The sequence below is a fragment of the Sinocyclocheilus anshuiensis genome, unplaced genomic scaffold (assembly GCF_001515605.1).
Source record: "Sinocyclocheilus anshuiensis isolate Anshui unplaced genomic scaffold, SAMN03320099.WGS_v1.1 scaffold1495, whole genome shotgun sequence".
Taxonomy (NCBI): Eukaryota; Metazoa; Chordata; class Actinopteri; order Cypriniformes; family Cyprinidae; genus Sinocyclocheilus; species Sinocyclocheilus anshuiensis.
The window spans coordinates 112,758-133,453 of record NW_015558671.1 but is presented as its reverse complement, the minus strand read 5'-3'; the positions used below and the strand labels follow the sequence as shown (position 1 = coordinate 133,453).

At 36.6% G+C, this 20,696-nt stretch overlaps 1 protein-coding gene across 10 annotated transcripts; it reads left to right on the top strand.

The window, feature by feature from the left end:
• Window positions 1–410: 410 nt before the first annotated feature.
• On the top strand, window positions 411–15,384 carry LOC107681237 (dual specificity testis-specific protein kinase 2). 10 transcript variants are annotated; one of them, XM_016477465.1, is made up of 11 exons: window positions 411–479; window positions 803–1,053; window positions 1,475–1,579; window positions 6,230–6,423; window positions 7,654–7,775; window positions 8,907–8,955; window positions 9,797–9,946; window positions 12,963–13,130; window positions 13,241–13,324; window positions 13,448–13,534; window positions 13,668–15,383. In XM_016477465.1, exons 3-11 carry the CDS (start codon window positions 1,549–1,551, stop codon window positions 13,767–13,769), a joined length of 987 nt encoding a protein of 328 aa, XP_016332951.1. In that variant the 5' UTR covers window positions 411–479; window positions 803–1,053; window positions 1,475–1,548; the 3' UTR covers window positions 13,770–15,383. The 10 variants fall into 10 exon arrangements, with proteins under 10 accessions (XP_016332951.1, XP_016332948.1, XP_016332947.1 ...); XM_016477464.1 differs by lacking the exon at window positions 411–479 and adding an exon at window positions 574–715; XM_016477467.1 differs by lacking the exon at window positions 411–479 and adding an exon at window positions 1,205–1,235 and having other exon boundaries at window positions 574–1,053.
• Window positions 15,385–20,696: the final 5,312 nt, after the last annotated feature.

Below are 20,696 nucleotides of genomic sequence, written 5' to 3'. Positions count from 1 at the left end.
AAGCTCCTGTCGCGAAAACAAATTCCTCGTATGTGTAAACATACCTGGCAATAAAGCTCATTCTGATTCATCACTTTTGCATTTGCAGCCTGTGGTGCAGTTTGTGCCTGGAAATCGGCTGCTCAAACATAATAAACAAAGCATTTAACACCATGGAAAAGTAAATTCAGGTTGTTTAATTATATTGGATGATAATTAAGCGCTGGGTTATGTTTGTTGCACAATATCATAATATTGTGTAACAGCAGATTGGCAGAGTTAACTTACAAAGTTGCAGTGAGCTTCCTAGCCACACAGCGTGATTAAGCATCATAGGCGTTTTCCTGAGCCGTAGATGTGTCTCGTTCGTTTTGAACGAATCTTTTGAGTGAACGAATTCAGCGTATTCATATTTGTATTATTCGCCGGTCTCTTTCTTTGAACGAATCTCTGAGCAAATCAGTGTCTAAACGACTCGGAGCGGCACTAAACAATGACTGGTGAGTCTATCTTAAGAGTTGGCATTTGAAGGGAATCGCTTTTGATGCTTAAACTTTCTGTAGTCTATTAAATTTGTTTACACGGCAAATGGCCATTAAATGAATCTATTTGGTCAAAGATTCAAAAGAATCGAGTCACTGAATCGAAATCCCCACCACTTAGTTCTGACCGAGTAAGCAGCTAACGTTAGCTCACTGCTTTTGAAGCACAGCCACTTGCAACCGTAGACCTACAGGTGGGTGGGGCTGAACTCAACGATTATGACGTCATGGCAACTGGCTCCCACTACACACAGCCCATTAAACATGTATTTCTCATCTAGGCTATACCGCTTGCTTTAACCCCTACCGAGAAGCTGTCAGTCTGGCCTGAAGAGGGCGGTTTCGTTATGCGCGAGGATTGTCAGTTTGAGTGAGTGACGGTAAATGAAGTCCTTCCAAGAAGCGCGGTACAAGTGATGCCACCGGTTTGTCTCCGAGTAGAACTTATTTGGGGGTTTGTAGTCGATTTTATTTGATCGCTGAGCAATCAATCAGTAGCAGCGGAGGTGAAGACGCCGGGGTGCTTTCTGCTGTGAGTAAGCGATTATTATTATATATATTTTTTTATCGGTTACTAGGTTGTTATGCATCTTGATGAATTTCTAATAGTTTTGTGTGTGTTTGAAGTAATTGTAAACTACACGTGCAAATGTAATGTTTAAAACATTTCTGCTTACTAACAGCATCTCGCTCCATCCATCCACCCACTCATCCGTATGTCATTTTCATGTTCTCATTTACAATTTTGACTGATAATATGCTGTGCTACAGATATAAACTATTTCAGACCGCTCTCTCTCTCTCTCTCTCTCAGTGTGCAATGTAATTTAATTTAATTTGTTATTTTATAAAATGTCATGTCGGTTCAGTGTGTTGTTTTTAAGTGTTTGTGTTACAGTTCTGTGTTTGTGTCTGTTCATGGTTGCTTCTATGCGTGTCCTTTTTCCTCATAGCTTCTGTCATACAGGCTCTTCCCATCTTGTCTGTGTTGTGTGCTCAGGCGGACCGCCCCTCCACCCACCTCAAGATGCACATGAATAGTTTATTAAACCAGTGCAGTAAGTAAGAATGCTTAGGATTTAATCAATGTTTTTGTGACTACATGAAACAGCTAGCTTTCCATAAAGACATGCTACTGCATGTGCATTAATTTGCTCTGCTTAATGCATGGAATGCTTAATGAATTGACTGAGATGTCTAACTCATTAGAGGGGTTTTATAATCTGCACTTGGCATTTCTCATCTCAGTATGGCTGGGAATAAGTTAGTGGATTCACATTGAGAATGCCATGAAGAGAAGCATGGAGAATAGATGTTCAGATTTGCTCTAACACTCTTGATCTTGTGGCCATGGTCAGGGTCTCATTAGTCAGTGTTTTGATGTTGTCTCAGACAAGGCTGTTGTGTATTTCCATGTATAAAAATATAGAAGTAGTTTTTAGTCCGTCCCATACAGTGTTTTTCCATAGAGTCCATAGTTAAAAATATGATTATTGTTTCTGGTATTGTGCTGTCTTTGCTTTTGATGGATATTAGTCCACTATATTTTGCTCATGAGGGTGTGTATCGTTCAGTCTGTGCCCTTGTGTTGACGTATCTGAAATCCTCCCTGCCCTTTGGTGTGAGACAGGAAAACAGTTTTCCTCCTCCATCTACTTCCAAAGGTACACTGCCCAGTTCTGTCTCTCTCATATAAAACAGCACAGGACTTAGAGAAGTTCTAAAAATAATAGCCTCAAAAGTACTTCTTCATTCCACATATACTGTCTTGTTTGTCTTTCTAAATATGTTGATGCATGTTGAGCACAGACTTGTGAAACACAAAAATGTAATAAGTCAAAGTTGAGGGTAGATTAAAAAAGAAGCAAACCTTAGAAGATAAGATGATTTGAGGAAGTGCCTGATGTTTATGTTGATCGAACCTTGAGATGTGCTTGGAGTCCAGTTGCATGCATGACAGTGACTGATATCTTCTGATAAAATAAAAACAGTGCTTGCATACAACCGGATATGCGATGGTTGATTACAGTGAAAAGGGACCCCTTTCAAACAGTGTCGCGTTCCGAACGTTGTTTAAGCGACATACATACGTATACATACGTATTGCGGTATTTTTTAAAATTCATATCATAACAAAAATAAACACCGGTATTCGGTATGAACCGGTATACCGCCCAGCACTAGTTGATTCTAAAATGCCACAGCAGCAATTACATATATATTATATATTGTCATTCAAATGTTTAGGATCAGTAATTTTTTTTGTTTGTTTGTTTGTTTTGTTCAGCAAGGGTGCATTAAATGCTGTTCTTTTGAACTTTCTATTCATCGGAGAATCTTGAAGAAAGTGTAATGGCTTCCTCAAAAACATTAATCAGCAAAACTGTTTTCAACTTTAATAATAAGAAATGATTCTTGAGCACCAGATCAGCATATGAGAATGATTTCTGAAGGATCATGTAACACTGGAAGTAATGGGTGCTGAAAATATAGCTTTCTTCATAGGAATAAATTACATTTTAAAATGTATTCAAATAGAAAACAGCTATGTTAAATTGTAATAATATTTCCAAATATTGCTGTTTCTGATTAAAAAATGCAAGCTTAATGAGAATAAGAGACTTATTTGAAAAAAGATTAAAAAAAATTTTTTGCCAGCTCCAAATTTTTAAAAAAGGGTATATATAATATTTCAGTGCTGGTTAATATACTTAATGTAATTATCAGGATTCAGAATATCTGATATCTAGTTAGTTAGTTTTAGTATATTTTAGTGTCTGTTTTGCAAAGAAGCAAAATTATTCTTCCCACATCATGTTTATTTTTACTCGCACAGAAGCTGAGTCTTTCCATGCTTTAGCTTTGACATGATATATCACTGACATATGAGTTCAGCAAAAATACATTTCGCTGGATCACAGTTATATTGTCACTGTTTGCAACTGCAGCCTATTAAGCAGCACATCGTTGTGACAAAGCAGTCTTTATTCAGAGTTATTGTTAGGAAACTAGATTTCTCCTGCTGTTCCTTTGATCGATTTTTCCCAGACAGGTGGGCTCCGGTCTTAACAAACTCATTACAACTAGCCATCACACCTAAATTGCTTAAAAAATTGAGTTTGTGCATGCACGCATGTGAGTTTGATCAGTTCCATATGCTGCGTTTGGATGTGCAGGAACCAGTGCTCCCAAAACTCTAAGAAAAGACAGACGATGAGATGGAAAAGAGAAAGGCATCAGCAAGACTTCTGACATTTTTAATGTTTGGTATGCCACTGTGCTGAATGTTGTTTTGTGTAGAGAAAGAGAGTGGGAGAGAATGTGAGGGGGAGATCTCTAGAGTGATGCCAAAGCTCTCTCTTCTCCAACAGAACCAGTCTGGAACAGACTAGAGCTTCTGCCCCTGCAGTTCACACCAATCCCAGCAGCCACATGAGAAACTGTGTGTGGAGAGAGAGAGAGAGAACTTGTCATGATGTGGACAAAAGAATGCAAAAAAACAAATGCATGGCATGTTGTGCGTACATGCTTATTATAGTGCGAGTAGTGTGAATTTCATGACTTGAACATGTGATCTACTCACACGTTCTTATCACTGTCTCATCTCTGTTCTGGTCTGGACTTGAGCAAGTTCAGGACTTTGTCATGCCACTTCTCTTGCTACTGTCTCCTTAAGAAGAATAGCTTCTGCTGTTATATTCCTCCACAATTGTTTACTGCATGGTACAGTCATACTGACATACAGTCATACTGTACATGTAATATTATAGGGCTCTGGTAGATATGCACCTATAGTATATACAAAAATGTTTTTCTCTTATCAGTTTGTAAAAGAAACCATATAGCAAAAGGGTCGCAAAGGGTTCTGACCTTTACAACATATTCTATCCTCAAATAAAAAATGAGGTCAGTGTTGTTATTGTTAGTTGAAAAAAAATATATATATATAAATATTAGATGAAACTTAAATGAAAATTAGAAATTTTGTGAAAAAATGACTAAAAACAAAATAAAAAGAAAGCTAAATAGAATGTATATATAATAACTGAAATTAAAGGGAAATAATAATAATAATAAAATAACACTGGATAAGTCACAAATCTAAAATCTAATTTAAACTAATATCTAAATTTGGACATGCTTTTCACATTTCTGCCCTTTGAAGGTTGTAAACATGCCACATGCTTCCTGTTCTGATGTTAATCAGTGAATCACATCAACTATGGAGTGTTTATGTGATGCAAAGAGCAGATCTGTGACCCTTGCAGAGGAGAGTCATTAGACTAATAAATAATGCTAATGAACTCCATGTTGCTGCCTGCTGCATTATCATGATAAAAAAGATAATTCTAGATCAAAATAATTCTCAGATTTGTGCTTATACAAGTCCTGAAGCTGTGGTTTTGTAGTTTATTAACAAGGCTAAAAAATAAGAGTAATAATTATAATTTTTTATTAAAAAAAAATCTATGTGTAGTATTTCAGAGTTTTAATGTAATTCATAGCTTCTACTTATTAGCTCTGCGTGCTGAAGCATCAGTCTTCCTGTAAAAGTTGAGGGTTGATTTCCTCTCGTGTACCTTAAAAAACCTGAATAAATAGTAAATAAACATTTTCTAACAAAAAGTGCAAAGTAACAAGTAGAAAAAAAGAAATATGCACAAAGAACTTGTCTGGAGATTTTTCCATCTACAGATTTTCCCCTGACCTTCTTTTCTCTGTAAATTAAGGGTGCACACTATTGCTGAAAAACACAATCACTACTTAGCAGTCCGATGTCCATATGCACAAACGCACAAGGTCATATCTTCAGATGAAACTTTTTTTGTAGAAGCATTTTTTAAATTAGAACTAGCACCTCATGACTACACCACGTTATGTATGAGAAGCTGCAAAAGGCACAGGCGCAACTTAAGTAGAATGTACAAAACATGGTGACATTAATTTTTATATATTTAAAAAAAAAAATTTAATTCAATTTAATTATATTTAAAGTAAATATAATGAGCGATATATTGCGTCACCAAAAATGATTGAGGTCATGTACATATATTGCGCAACAAGTCGATATATTGATTATTGCGACAGGCCTAATTGTAACCTTATAGTAATGTAAAGGGGCTCACTATAGTTTAGAGCATAAGCTGAGGTAGATTTTTATCCCTAGTTAATTTTTAATTATAATTTAATTTATTTAAAAAAGAGCTATTTGCTCAGTAAACCACTGCTTATTTAAAAAAAAAAGAAGCAATTTTATGTTTAAATAAACCCAACAGTAAACTGCAGTCTTCACCTTTGTCTTAATTGTTTGTAAGTTGTTGATGTCTCATTTGTGTTTCGATCAAGAACAGTTGAATCTGTCCTCCTCTGCGTGCTGTCCACGACTATTTTAAGACATCTTTTATACCCTGCTGTGCAGACGAGAGCCTTCCTAATCGAGTACTTGTGAGCTTCAAACCCGAGCTTCACTTTCATCTCTAAACGCTGCTTCCATCAGAAACCAGCTACTAATTTTTAAAGCTTTGTGCTGGCTAAATAATTTCTGAGGGTTTTTACAAAGAATTCTTTGATTTAAAAGATTATGAAAGTGTTTTTCTGTAATTGTAAAACTTTTTAACATCACATTCTGCCTCGGAGTTGTTTGAAAACACTTCTCGGGAAAGCTTTGGTGCTTTTCTCAACACTGTGTTTGTGTGGTGGGTTCTCAGCAGAGATCTCCAGGATGTGTGAGGTGGACGTTTCGTCTGAGCCCACCAGCCCGACGCTGTATCGAGAGTCTTCTGATACATACTGCCATGTGGACCGCTGGCAGAAGCTACGCACAGCCGTCCGCAAGCTAGAATTCTGGGAGAACTTCACACATGAGCTGATTGGCAGTGGCTTCTTCTCAAAGGTTTACAAGGTAACAGTTAAAATATCTTGAATCTGATGACATGAATCTGTAAGTGATAATATCTAAATATGCAGTAAATAATATATGTACAGTAAGTGCTAAGAAATTTTTGACCGATTTGTCTCCTTGGTGCTTTAACACATTGGCTGTTGAAAAATGTTCCCACAACAAATAAAGCAGTGTAAAATGAAAGTAAATGAAAGTCTCTCAGTGTGTGTTGTATGTGTGTGTATCTTAATGGCACTCATACAGTGCAGTATTGTAGTCCTACTAATTAGGACATATTTTACAGCTAAGCCCAGTTTGAGGTGGCCCCCGTGCTGGAGTACACTATAGCCATTAATGGGTTCCTGATGAGTCCCTGCTGTGTAAATTACATAACCGATGATTGCACCGCTCAACCGTCCCAGCAGTTCTGTCCCTTCCTGTATATTAACATGGAAGTGTTTTTCACTGTGATTGTACTTTAGAGAGAGAAAGGAATGTTTGGCACCACTTTAGAATAAGGACCAATTCTCACTATTAACTAGTTGGTTATTAGCATGCCTATTATTAACATATGTGACCCTGGACCACAAAACCAGTCTTAAGTCGCTGGGGTATATTTGTAGCAATAGCCAAAAATACATTGTATGGGTCAAAATGATTGATTTTTCTTTTATGCCAAAAATCATTAGGATATTTTAAGTAAAGATCATGTTTCATGAAGATATTTTGTAAATTTCCTACTGTAAATATAAAAACTTAATTTTTGATTAGTAATATGCATTGCTAAGAACTTCATTTGGACAACTTTAAAGGCGATTTTCTCAATATTTTGATTTTTTTGCACCCTCAGATTCCAGATTTTCAAATAGTTGTATCTCGGCCAAATATTGTCCGATCCTAACAAACCATACATCAATGGAAAGCTTATTTATTCAGTGATAAAAAATGACCCTTATGACTGGTTTTGTGGTCCAGGGTCACATATTGGCTGTTTATTTAATACTTACAAAGCACATATTCTACATGACAATATTCTACATCCCTAATCCTACCTAATACCTTAACTTAACAGCTACCTTACTTACTATTAATAAGCAGCAGCAAATTGGGTGTTTATTGAGGGAAAAGTCATAGTTAATGGTTTGTTAATAGTGAGAACTGGACCTTAAAATAAAGTATGACCAAATGTTTTAATACCACTTGAAGATTCATTCCCTATTCTGTTTTTCATTTTATTTCATTTATTTTCAGGTAATACACAATACCACACGGAAGGTGATGGTAGTAAAGATCTATAAGAATGATGTTGATCAAGACAGCATTGTACGAGAAATCAGCCTTCTGCAAAAACTCTCACACCCCAACATAGTGAGGTAAGCCACTTATTAATGCTAATGAATAACTCGTCATAAACTGTAACTCTTATTTATTTTTTATTCATCATATATGTTTATTATTTAATACGTTTCTCATGTAACTCCATTATCTAAATGCCTAATAGATGTTCAGGCCTATTATTTACACTTTCCATTCTCATGAAGGTTTATATGTACAGTATGTTGTGTAGTTACACCACCAGTCAAATGTTTGGACACACCAGACTGATTCTATGTTATCTTCAAAACCTTTTAATCGGAGGCATTTTGCTTTAAGTTTTGCAATGAGTTTTTTGTTTTGTTTTGATCAAATTAATTAATTTGATCACAGAATTGTCTGCTGGTGTTTAAAATGTATCCCAGGATGCACCTCATGAAGCTCATGAAGAGTGTGCAGTGCTGCAATCTAGACAAATAGAGGCTTCTTTTAGGAAGCTAAAATACAAGATAATTTTAATTGTTTTTTTGGTCATTTCCTTTTGTGTTATTTTAGAGGTTTTTGCCCTTGCTAGTATTCTAAAACAGTTAAACAGTAATATACAGTAATAATGAAGAATGAGTAGTAGGTGTTTCCAAACCCCTGTAGAGATGTACATGATAGATACATACAAGACTGTTTGTACAGGTTACAAGTCACACTAAGCTCTGTCCAGCACAGCGCTCTTAAACTGCTGTTAATCTTGCACTATGACGCGTGTTTGTCTTAGCAATCTCAGAATGGCTTTTTCCAGTGCGTTGCGGAAGGACAAAGCCATATTCAAAACTGCCTGTGCAGTGTTAATTTATCACAACTTTCCAGTTACTGCCAGCTGTCATCACCTCAGTACAGATGACAGTCATGTTAACCCATGAACAGAACTGCTGAATGTGACCGAAACCACATGAGGTCACCATGACACACTGACATATTACATTTACTGCTTAACTAATTCATGGTTCTCTAATATATTACTAAAAACAAGTGAAAACCTGAACATCGTTTTAAAATCAAATTGACCTAATTTTCAGTTTCTGCTCAATTGTTGGGCATTTGACAAATGACAGGGGCTTTGGACTTTATTTAGGCTGAACCTATTGACGAGGCAGATTTAGGGAATGGCTCATAACCTCCCACATCTCTTTTTCCAGGTATCTGGGTATTTGTGTCAAAGAGGACAAGTTGTACCCAATTCTGGAGGTGAGATCTGTTTTCTCAGCCTCAAAACTAAAAAGTTTGTTCCGCAGTTTGAGTTTATTTTATGCATTAGACTGTACAATTGTACAGTTAGATTTTTGAAATATCATATAGATGTGATGCTTTGAAACTGTACACTTGATGGGCTCAACAATAAGAATTTTTCTGCTTTTCTTTTAAAATGTTTTATATGTGTCAGAAAATATATTTTATATTTAGCAAAAGATAAAAAATGTACTACCAATAAATAATTACATGTGCACATTTTATATAGACGTACACAATGAAATTAAATTGAAACATATGCTGTATTTTCATGTATATTAGTTACATAATACAACATTATATAAGAAATCAACTCCCTAAAATCAGTAGCAGAAATTAGTAATACATTTAAAAATGTTGCCAACAACAGCTCTGTGTTTCATCTGCCAAGGAGCGAACAATTATGAGCCTTTACCAGGATTATTATTATTATTTTTTATTTTATTTTACAGTAAGGTTTAATTTGTTAACATTAACTAACAATAAATAATACTTCTACAGAATTTATTAATATTAGCCAAAATCAAAAGTTGTAGTTAACATTAGTTAATACACTATGAACTAACTTGAACAAACAATGAGCAGTTTTTTTAGTAGCATTAACAAAGATTCATAAATTCTTTAATATACATGAACGCATTTACTAATGTTAACAAATGGGACCTTATTGTAAAGTGTTTTTTATGTTATTATATTTGCCCCAGAGAGATCCTTATTGCTGAGCCCTGCACATATCAAGAGCAATAAAAGTGAAAGTGTATATTTGTTTTATTCCCTTACGGACTGTTTGTCTGTACAGTATGTTAGTGGAGGATGTTTAGAGGAGCTGTTGGCCAGGAAAGATGTGCCTCTATGCTGGAGAGAGAAAGTAGAGCTGGCCTCTGACATCACCAGAGGGATGATTTACCTCCACTACAAGAACATCTACCACAGAGATCTGAACTCTAAGGTACAGCAGGACTCTCAATAACACACGTCTTTAGTGACCAACTGAGTGATGCTTTGAGAAGTGCAATGTGAAATGGTTTATATACAGTTCCTCTGAGTAATCATCAGATATTAGAGAATGGCTGTCTAGTCTTTACATGGAATTCTCCCCTGAGAAATACAGCCATAGATGTTTGCGTGAGAGTGTCATTGGTTGCCAGGATTCACACAAGTGCTCACCAAACCTGGGGTGAGGGGCGAGGCAACAAGGCTAGTCCATTGTAATGGTAATAAACTCTCCCACTCAGTCTTTCTCTCTCTGTCACATACACACACTCTCCCTAACCCTTCCCATCTCATTTGAAAATGCAAAATGCACAAACAGTGTATAGGCTCGCAGATCCCATACCCCCCCCTTTCGTTTTTAGCCAGGCCTCGACTGGTTATTTGTCAGCCATTCAGATATGAACAATGGGCAAACAAAAATGCCAGCCACACAATTTACACAATCGTGACGTCTAGCACTTTGGTTAGTAGGACCATCGATTGGTTTCCACTGCACTGCAAGTTGGCAGAAGTTGGTATGACTATGGGAAGTTGTGTCAGAAAATAGAAGCTATTAAAGGGTTAGTTCACCCAAAAATGAAAATTAGCCCACAAATTACTCACCCTCAAGTCATCCTAGGTGTATATGACTTTCTTCTTTCAGACGAATCCAGTCGGAGTTATATTAAAAATGGTCTTTGATCTTTCAAGCTGTTTAATGCCACTCATTGGGTGTTGCATGCATCAGTCCAAAAGAGGTAAAAACACCTAGGATGACTTGAGGGTGAGTAATTTGTGGGCTAATTTTCATTTTTGGGTGAACTAACCCTTTAAGGCCGACTGGTTCCCTGAAACTGGTGTTTTTAAGTACTTGCATTTGGAACATTAATTAAGAGGGGGTGAAAGGGTTCACATGCTGAATAGCATAAAATGTCACAGAACTACAAGATCTAAATATGATCTTCTATGGTCCGATTAAAACATTTATTGTATTTTTATCTATATGAAATCAACTGTCTAAAAATGTTTTATATGAAAAAAAAAATGATTCATATATATTAAAAAAAAAGTTTTTTTCAACAACAGTATTATTTGTGTCATTGAGATACTATTATAAGTTTTGTTCATATTTTGAATAATTTTGTATTTTTGTTTTTTTGTTTTCATTTTAATTTTAGTTTTAGTGTTCTTGTAAATTTTTATTTCAGTATTTTAGTACAATGGTGCTTTGGCAAAAAAATGCATATTTTACTTAATTTAACTCTCTTTTTATTTCAAGTAATGAAAATGTTGTTTATGGTTTTAATTAGATTTTAGTTTTATTTAACTATAATAACCCTGGACAACAGCAGCTCTAACTTTTCTAAGTGCAAAATTATGAACATATACCATTATCGTATTTTTATCCAAGCACTTAATTATTTTTATTTTTTTTACAATTTCCTTATTATAATTATTATATATAATTACTAGAATTAAATTATTATAAGTGTATGGTTTTTTGTTGTTGTTGTTGATTTTATGTTGAATCAAACACCCTTAGTGCTTTTCTTTCAAACCCACCCATTAGCTGCATAGCCAGAGGGTGTTGCAACACTTGGCATATGCATGAGTTACTGTTCTAAATTTGGAGACTTCTAGACTCGGGGCTGTGCTTGGAGTTTTCTTAGTCCTATAATCATAGGTCAGTTTTTGGGATGGAGGCTTAGCTGAGGTTTCTAATTCAGTCCAGATGCAGAACTCACTGTTGTATCCATCAGCACTTTCTGCTCCAAGAGTCCCACTGGTCTTATGTAATGTCTCGGTTGTACCTGGATTCCCCCTGCTCTGGTCAGCCTCAATGTTTCCTCATTTGCCTTTCTTCTAAAATAACAGGCCATTTTTATTACACCCTCAATCATTTTCCTTTAAACTGAGTTTTTTCAGACTACATGGTAATGTTTCTAGCCATGACACATCATCACTAGAGACATTCAAACTGGAAGCGAGGTATAACATTGCATATTGGTACCCCTGGAGTGATAGAGATGGAGGAGAGGAATTGTAGGCGGTCCAGACCCTTTGGCGAGGTACAGGGTCAGCTGAATAATTCATTAAACAGAGACGGTGATGATGAGAAACGTCTTTCATTTGAGCCTGGGAGTTCTGCTTCAGCCGCCAGGCACATCATCTCCGAAGAACATTACAGACATGCTACAGATACTAAACCACAAAACTGCAAACATGCATCTTATTTATGCTTGTATTGTATTTGTCTTTATCTGTATTTAGATGCTTATTAATTCCACAGTTTACATTCACACAAAAAGTCCACAAACAAGTCAGTCCGCACAGCTTCAAACTTTGAATTTGGTTTGTGTTCATTTGGAAACTGTAATAATAATGTCTGCCATATGAAGGTGTTATTTGGTACTAGACAAGTTCAGATTTCGGAAATGCTATGTAAGAGTTTTTGTGGGAGATTATAATGAGTTTTAGAAACTTTCTGCTGGTTTTTGGCGCAGCCTTGTGGCAGAGAAGGACAGCACATTCACTTAAAATAATTTTGTAACCCAAGGCACAAATAGTGTTTTTTTGCATGTCTGTATCTGGTATATTTTAATTAATTATATGACATTATTTAAAAAGAAAGAACTATTAATTCATAACATGCAATTATTTATTAGCGAAAATGAAGTGTATATACAGTACAGTTTAAAAGTTTTGAGATCAATTAGATTTTTTTTTTAAGTAAATTAATACTTTAATAAATTAGAAATATTTTTGAGCTTCAAATAAGCATATTGGAATGATTTCTGAAATATCATGTGACACTGAAGAATGGAGAAATGGCTGTAATAATATTTCACAATATTACTTTTTTACTTTATTATATTTTACTGCATTATATTTTACAGTCCCAAGAGTGAGAATAAACCACTAGTAATAGTACAAAGAGACTAAAAATACTCATTTTGCATCAAAACATCTTTGTGTGTTTGTGTCTCCAAAAGAATTGTCTAATAAGGGTGACAGCGAGAGGCAGAGAAGCTCTGGTTACTGATTTTGGTTTGGCTCGAGAGGTGGTTGAACTTCCTGCAAAGGACAGAAAGCTTTCACTTGTGGGCTCTGCTTTCTGGATGGCCCCTGAGATGCTGCGTGGGGAGCCCTACGACCGCAAGGTAATGGCTCAAAAATACCAGAGCAAGATGTGAAATGTTGGTCTTATGTACGTGATGTTCTAAAGCATTTTCTAGTTCTCACCTTCTGATTTTGCTTTATTTAACGCTAGGTGGATGTGTTCTCTTTTGGAATTGTTTTGTGTGAAATTCTGGCTAGGATCCCAGCAGACCCAGAAATCCTTCCAAGAACACAGGTGATCAGAAATAGAATTATTGACGCTTTGGAAATGCCAGAAAATATTACATCCAGTATCAGTTTTTTACAAAACAAAAAAACCTACTGTCTACCTACACATTTATGATTGTGTGTGTTGCAGGACTACGGCCTGGACGTTTCAGCATTTGGGAAAATGGTCAGTGAGTGTCCTCAGCGTCTTTTAGAGTTGGCAGCCAGCTGCTGTCTGGTAAGTGACCTTGTTACCTTTCGTGTATATCAAATGGACACACATTTCCTCTGTCAGTTATGCCTAAAAACTAACAAACCCTTTGAAAAAGGAAGTAAAGTGTTACCATTGACTGTTGTTGTTTCTCATGCAGATAGAGGCTTTCAGAAGACCCTCTTTCTCAGAGCTTCAAGACAAGTTGGGTGAAATCGCTGAGACTTTGGAGGCTCCTCACAATGATCTCACCACAGGCTGATCTGCGGCACATCCTCTGGTATCCCATCAGCCCTGCGAATGGACACAAGCAGCTGGAGTTCTGTACATAGACTTAAGCACACTGACAAATGCAGCAGAACTGCAGATTTCTCTCTGGGCTGTTTGCATTGAAAGAGCAAATCAAGGAAAAGGTCGCTATTTATTATGAAGTAACTAGATGGCCTACAGTTCAACTCCGCACAGCTGTACATAATATATACTGTGCAATATATAGTAATAGTATACCAAGAGAAATATTGTATCAGGTTCCAGCTAAAGTGTTTAGCTGTTGTCATTATTTCAAAGCTACAGATTTTCAAACCTATTGTTATTCTTGTTTTGTATATCAATCATTTTATATAGGAAAAACAACCCTAAAATAGGTTTTGAGGCTTCAGATAACCATTGAGAAAAGGACTAACTTGGGGGTCACAAGTTTTAAATAACCAAATAATATTTTAATAGGCTTCAGTATATCGATACTTGATTACATTTGTACAAGAGAAATTAATTTATTTTGGTACCAATTGCCCAAATAGGAAAAAAGTGCAAAAAATACTTTTTTGAAAAGCCACATATTTGAAAAATGTGTACTTTTCGTTATTTGAAAAGCAATTTATACAGGAGCAAGCACTCAACTCGTCACTTGTGGTTTTGCCTCCACTGAGCTGAGCTGCTGATCTTTGGAAATTCTCCATAAGACCACCGCATGATGAGGCCCATTTCCTGCCTGCAAGGGCCTCGATGTTGCTTCTGCAGTGTTCTCATTGTGGATTGTGCCGAGTGTTTGAAAACAGTTTTTTCTTTTCAGCATTCAAAAGCTTAAATGTTTCATGTTTTAACACTTTTTGAATTTCAGTACTCACTATGTATCAGAAGCACGAGATGGCACCAGTCCGACTCCAATAAACAGTGACACCAAACAGTTTCTCTGGACATATTATTGGCTGTAACTGAATAAGAAATGTGAGATTAAATGTTTAAGACCATCCTGCTGTAGTATTCTGAAAATGTGTGCAACTTGAGCAAAAACGAACACTCTGTAATACTGAAATCAATATTCCTCTCTAATTTCAAATGCGTAACTTGGCACTATTGATTTGTATTTGTTTTTAATATTTATATGTAAGTTCTGCTTAGACGTTATTTCAGTTTTTAATCATTATGCTCTAGTGAATTGCATGTTGAACATCGTCTAAGTTAACTTGAACAAAATCTACATTCTGTGCCTCAAAGAGGACGCTTGAGTTCTTGGGAATCTTTTGGTGAGAACTATGTCACGCTAACCTCATATCTCTGAAACAAGCCTGATGTCTGTAGTCTGAATCCTCCTGTGGTTTGTAGTGTTTTTGTAATACAGTACATCATGATATAAAAAGAGAAAAGGAAGCGAAGTGAATGGTGTGTATTTTTCAAGGTAAGCCGAAAATCTACAGTTCTTTGCACAGGAACTGCACCATTAGCATCAGGATTTTATAAACTGCTTCTGCTTGATAGAAGTTGACGTATAATAAGAAACATTTGTGTAACTATCATCAAAATGCGCTTACTTTCATGTCTGGTTACCTGGCAACTTTGTCTACTGTGTGGACTCTTAAGAGTTGGGCTTTGTGGCGCCTGCTATCAAACCACTCGATGCAAATTATTTGAATAATCATGAATGACAAACAGTGTATCATGGGATTATTCTCTTTATGTGATCCTGGGCTATTGAATTAATAACTCAGGCGAAAGGTGACACGTTTAAAACTGCCCTGGACTTTATCTACATCAGATTAAACAAACCTTAAGAGTCTGAACAGACTTTATAATGGAAATGGCTCTGCACATTCTTAAGTTCCTTTAGAAATCACTGTTTGAATGTCGTATCATTGCTTGTTTTCCCTCAGGGATCGATTTTATACACCCCTTGATTTGTCCTTGCTTTACCTGAAAACAAAATGGAACAATTTAACTGGTGCTCTTAGTGTTTATACAACGGCCTGTTTGTTTCCAGCTGTACCAAAACACTGAATAGATGTGAATGAATAATTTAACACTGGCTTTTCTTCTGGTTTCAAAGGCACCTGTTGAGCAGCTGATGTATTATTAGCTTCACGTTTTATCAAGCTTTATAGCAGTAAGAGAGCAAAAGTCCACCATTTAATGTTTTTAACATAGCGTATGGTAATAGGTAACTGGAATATTAATATTAACAATATAAGATTAGATTTGGATGAAGTTAATTTCTTTTATTTATATATATATATATTCAAGCTATTTAAAGCTATTTAAAGCACTATTTGTGCGGCACACAATTTTGCTACCATTGTAGAGTGTTCCAAATCAGACACTTATGAGGCTCCATAAAAAAAGAAGAAGAAAGAGATGAAAAAATGCTAAATTTGTTCAAAACTGCAGACATATTTATAAATCAGGCTCTGCAACCTTATTGCAGAAAACAGTAGTGACGCAATCTGTCCATTAGATGGCAGTGTCTTGTATGATTTACACTTACCTGCACTGAAATACAGCAGGTTACCATTGTATTGCAGTGTTAAAACTCGTTTTAGTGGCACAGAATTTTTTTTCTTTCATTAAAATAAATAAATAAATAAATGCGGTTCCTTTGAACTATTAATCAAACAATCCTGAAAAAATGATGCTTTCTGCAAAAATATAAACAATATTGAAATATAAAAAAAAAAAAATCGAATGATTTCTGAAGGATCATGTGACCTGATCTTTGCCATCATAGGAATAACTTACATCTAATATATATTAAAATAGTTATTTTACATTTGAATGACATTTTACAAATTTACTGTTTCTACTGTATTTTCTATCAAATAAAATGAACGAAAGAGACTTCTTTCAAAAAACAAAAAAAACTGATAGGTAGTGTACATGGATCAGAGTATAGCCTTGCTCCATTTGCTTTATATTTTGGACTATACTATTTTCTTACTGTAAAATAGAACCGTCTCGTCCCAAGATGACTCTTTTCATCCACAGCTACAGTACATTAATTTCCGGTAGAGTCTCCGTGGGGCTGAATACACTGGAAGCAGGAGTATGATCAATGTAACGCTCTGGTTACTGGTTCACCTTTACCTGAGACAGAAAACTGTGTTAACAGCACAGATCTCGCACCAATTCAACTATTATTATTAACAATAACAGTTTGTGCATAAGGGCTCACAAGATTTCAAGATCCCTGGTAGCCTTTCGGGCAGGCATTCTTCAGAGTTTGGTCAACCAAAATGAATTAATTAGCTCGAATAAAAAAGATATCGGCTGAAATTCACAGTGAACAAATCAGCATGATTGAAAACCTCAGTGATTGTATTTTTTCTTCAAATAACAAGTCAAGAGAGTAGGGGTGCAACGGATCACAAAACTCATGGCTCAGATCATGGTTTTGAGTCACAGATCTTTTTTGGTGAGCAATAAATAAATAAATAAATGTTTAACCACTTAAGTGTCACTAGCCCACCTGTGGGCCCATTGGGGCTCTTCTTTTCCGTGGTCTTTTTTCCCCATCACATATTTTAGTAAGCATCAGAAATTATATATCATTTGAAAGCTTAAAACCTCAAAATTCATACTGTGAAAACCATTGTTAAACCGGATATTGCTTTACCATGGAAATGGTACTTTAAATCTTTTGGCGGTCTCCTCCCACTTAGTGGGCAGTGTCAAGTGTCATATTACAAAATGTATTATGGTCTTTTAGAAACAAAACTTTTTATAATCTTGACAAAATACATATCGTTGGAAATTTTGTGATGCGTGTAACATTGACAGAAAAAATTTGACATTTGTGACAGAAAAAGGCATTAAAAAATTAAATGGACTTTGACTGGCACCCGGTGGCTGTTTGTGGTAAGACGGAGGCGTTTCGACATATCCTGCCCCGGCGGTCTGCTGCTGTCTGCACCCCACCGCCGGCTGCAGCTCCTCTGTCTGCTCGTCGCCGAGGGCGAAAAGAAAAAAAAAGAGAAGAAAAAAGAAAAAGCACTCCTGCGGCCTCCACCTCCTCGAAGGTGATTGGGCTCTCGGGCGAGATCCCAATTCGTCAGTCACGACTGACGTAACGTCTCCGTTCCCTCCTTCAGGGAACGAGGGTTACACAAGTAACCGAGACGTTTTTTATATCAACTTCAAATTTGGAACATATCTTATTTAGACATATGGCTTTAATTTGATAGCAATTTTGGATTTAAAAATATTTATTTTACATAACATTAAATAAAATTAGTACACTGCAAAATTAGTAAAGCTACCGTAACAGAATTACCATTAGGCTATACATTACATGCAAGTAGAAGGCTTAATGAATCTCACCACTTAGGCTATTTTAGCAGACAACACGTGCAAGTACAAATCTTTCATATGGGACACACTCATACTTTCCCAGAAATGTCATAAGACCTTGAAGGCAATAATCAAGCATTTTATGAGATATCTTCGCGTGCTCATCTACTATGAGTTTAATGTTGTGTGTCCACCTGGAGTGATAGCAGTCTGATGTTCGTTCAGCCCTGCTGCCTCTGACCTTCTTACAACCCCCCACCCGAACAAACACATCTACAGGACACTGGATCCTCGGTGGCGTTCACGCACTTCCCACAGCCTGTTATGAGAGTCATGAGCGATGGAAACCATTCAAATGTCAGAGCTCTTGCCATAGTGTGCATAACGCAACATAACATAACACGCTAACACACAAACATATGGAATAAATATTCTTTTAAGGCACCACAGAGAATAGTTTGTGGGTTATGAGTAATACACACTTTAATATCCTATCGTTAAAAGGTTTATTGTGCTCGGAAGAGGTTTCTGCTTCAGTAAGGTGCAGCTACATATTCTCAGCAGAATAAAATGAATTTATAAGGTTAATGGAGTGTGAAATTTAGGACAGGGAAGTGACTAAAGGACGGGTCACAAAGAAGCAACAAATCTGAGGAGTTTACTGCACATCACTGATATACTAGCCACGGTATGAGTCAACAGTACTTTTGCAAAATATAACTTCACATATAAACATTCATATAAACATGAGTAAGTGTAATCCATTAGGCTAATAAGAACATGAAATAAAAAGGACGTTTTCTAAATCCATTTTTATCATGATGAGACATGTTTACAGCAGCTATAAAGTGTAGTAAACATCAAATCATTGATGTGACCCTGGACCACAAAACCAGGCATAAGGGTCAATTTTTCGAAATTGAGATTTATACATCATCTGAAATGATATATAATATTTGGCTATATTTGGACGAGATACAACTATTTGAAAATCTGGAATCTGAGGGTGCAAAAAAAATCAAAACATTGAGAAAATTGCCTTTAAAGGGGTCATCGGATGCAAAATTCACTTTACAAGTTGTTTGAACATAAATGTGTGTTGGAAGTGTGTGTACACATCCATCCTATAATGATAAAAATCCACCCAGTGTTTTTTTTTTAAATCCCTATTTTAAAATCCCCTTTCTCAAATCAGGCTGTTCTGAGATTCATGTCCGAATGACGTAGTTCTGCACATGCCCCTCCCACGATAGTTGATTGACACTAGCGTCTTACCGTAGACCCACCCTGAGTGAGCTGTCATCAGTCCGCCATTGTGTCAATCACATAGCAGGGGAAGACAAGAACGTCTCCGATTAAGCGATTGAGGTGTTTTTGTTGTTGGATGTAATAATGAATATAGCAGTCGTCATTTACTCCCGACATCTGAGCCGCTGAAGACGCAGAGGATTAACATTACTTTCGTTTTGAAGAGAATGCGCCGATCCCAATCTATGCATCTATGTTCGCGTGAATCATTCGTGATCCAGCTTCATCAACAGAAAAAGTGAGTATAAGGGTTTTTTATGAATCTTTGCAAAACGCTTTCCTAATAACGTGCTAGTTATGCTGGGTAGACACCACAAGATAATCGGGCTGATTTGGGCCGATTTCTCCCCTTCCGACAATCCTAGGTAATGTCCCGATTATCTCGGTGGTTCTAAAGATTATCTTATCAGATTTTCATGTGGTGTGAGGTGTGTTAAGAGTAGGGATGCTCTGATTGATCGGCTACCTATCACTATCGGCCGATAATTGCTTTGGGATGATTGATCGGCGGTCTCTAAAAAGGCAGATCTAAAAAAAACGATCTCAAGCTGATGACGCTGCCGTGAGAGGTTTGGCACGACATGCAGCGGCACCGTCTCAGTCTCTGTCCGGCACGGGTGAAATAATTATAATGCTGAAGGTGAGGTAGCCTACTCCTTCATATTTCTTAATTAAATAACTTATAAAGTAATTTGAAAACCTCGTGTGAGACGTAATTTCACAAACAGCGTGAGTGAATCACCGCGCGCGCTCTCTCTCAAAATACGTAAATGTCTTCAAATCACCACATAGCATCTGCGCTATAAGCGAGCTGCACGCTGCACAGTTGACACAGGATTTGTCAATTAAAAATAAAAAAAACTTAAATGATTCCACTGCTTAAGTACTCATACCCATATCTGGGACAGTTGAAATTTATCTCAGGAGCATTTCTGTCAGGACCACTATCGTCAATATAACTTACGATTAGCATACATTTTAGGTTGGGGGAATGGTCCTGTTCTGGGCAAACACTCCCTGCCCATCCACACAGCCTAGCATGGATAGGAGCAGGGAGAGCAGAATACCCCCCCTAGGGTAACAGAACAGAACCAACATCCATACCAACATCCAGATACCATTAATGTTCTACGTGATTATTTTAACAACATGATTCAGTGGTCTGACTCAATGATATATATTCACTGCCAAGTCCTGACTGGACGAGAGGAGGAGCTGGGGATGGAGGTGGGTGATTAGTTCCTGAGCGAATAATGACTGAAGGGACCTTATGAGTGTCAGCTGATGCGAGCTTGACTAACATGGCCTGCCAGAACTATCGCTA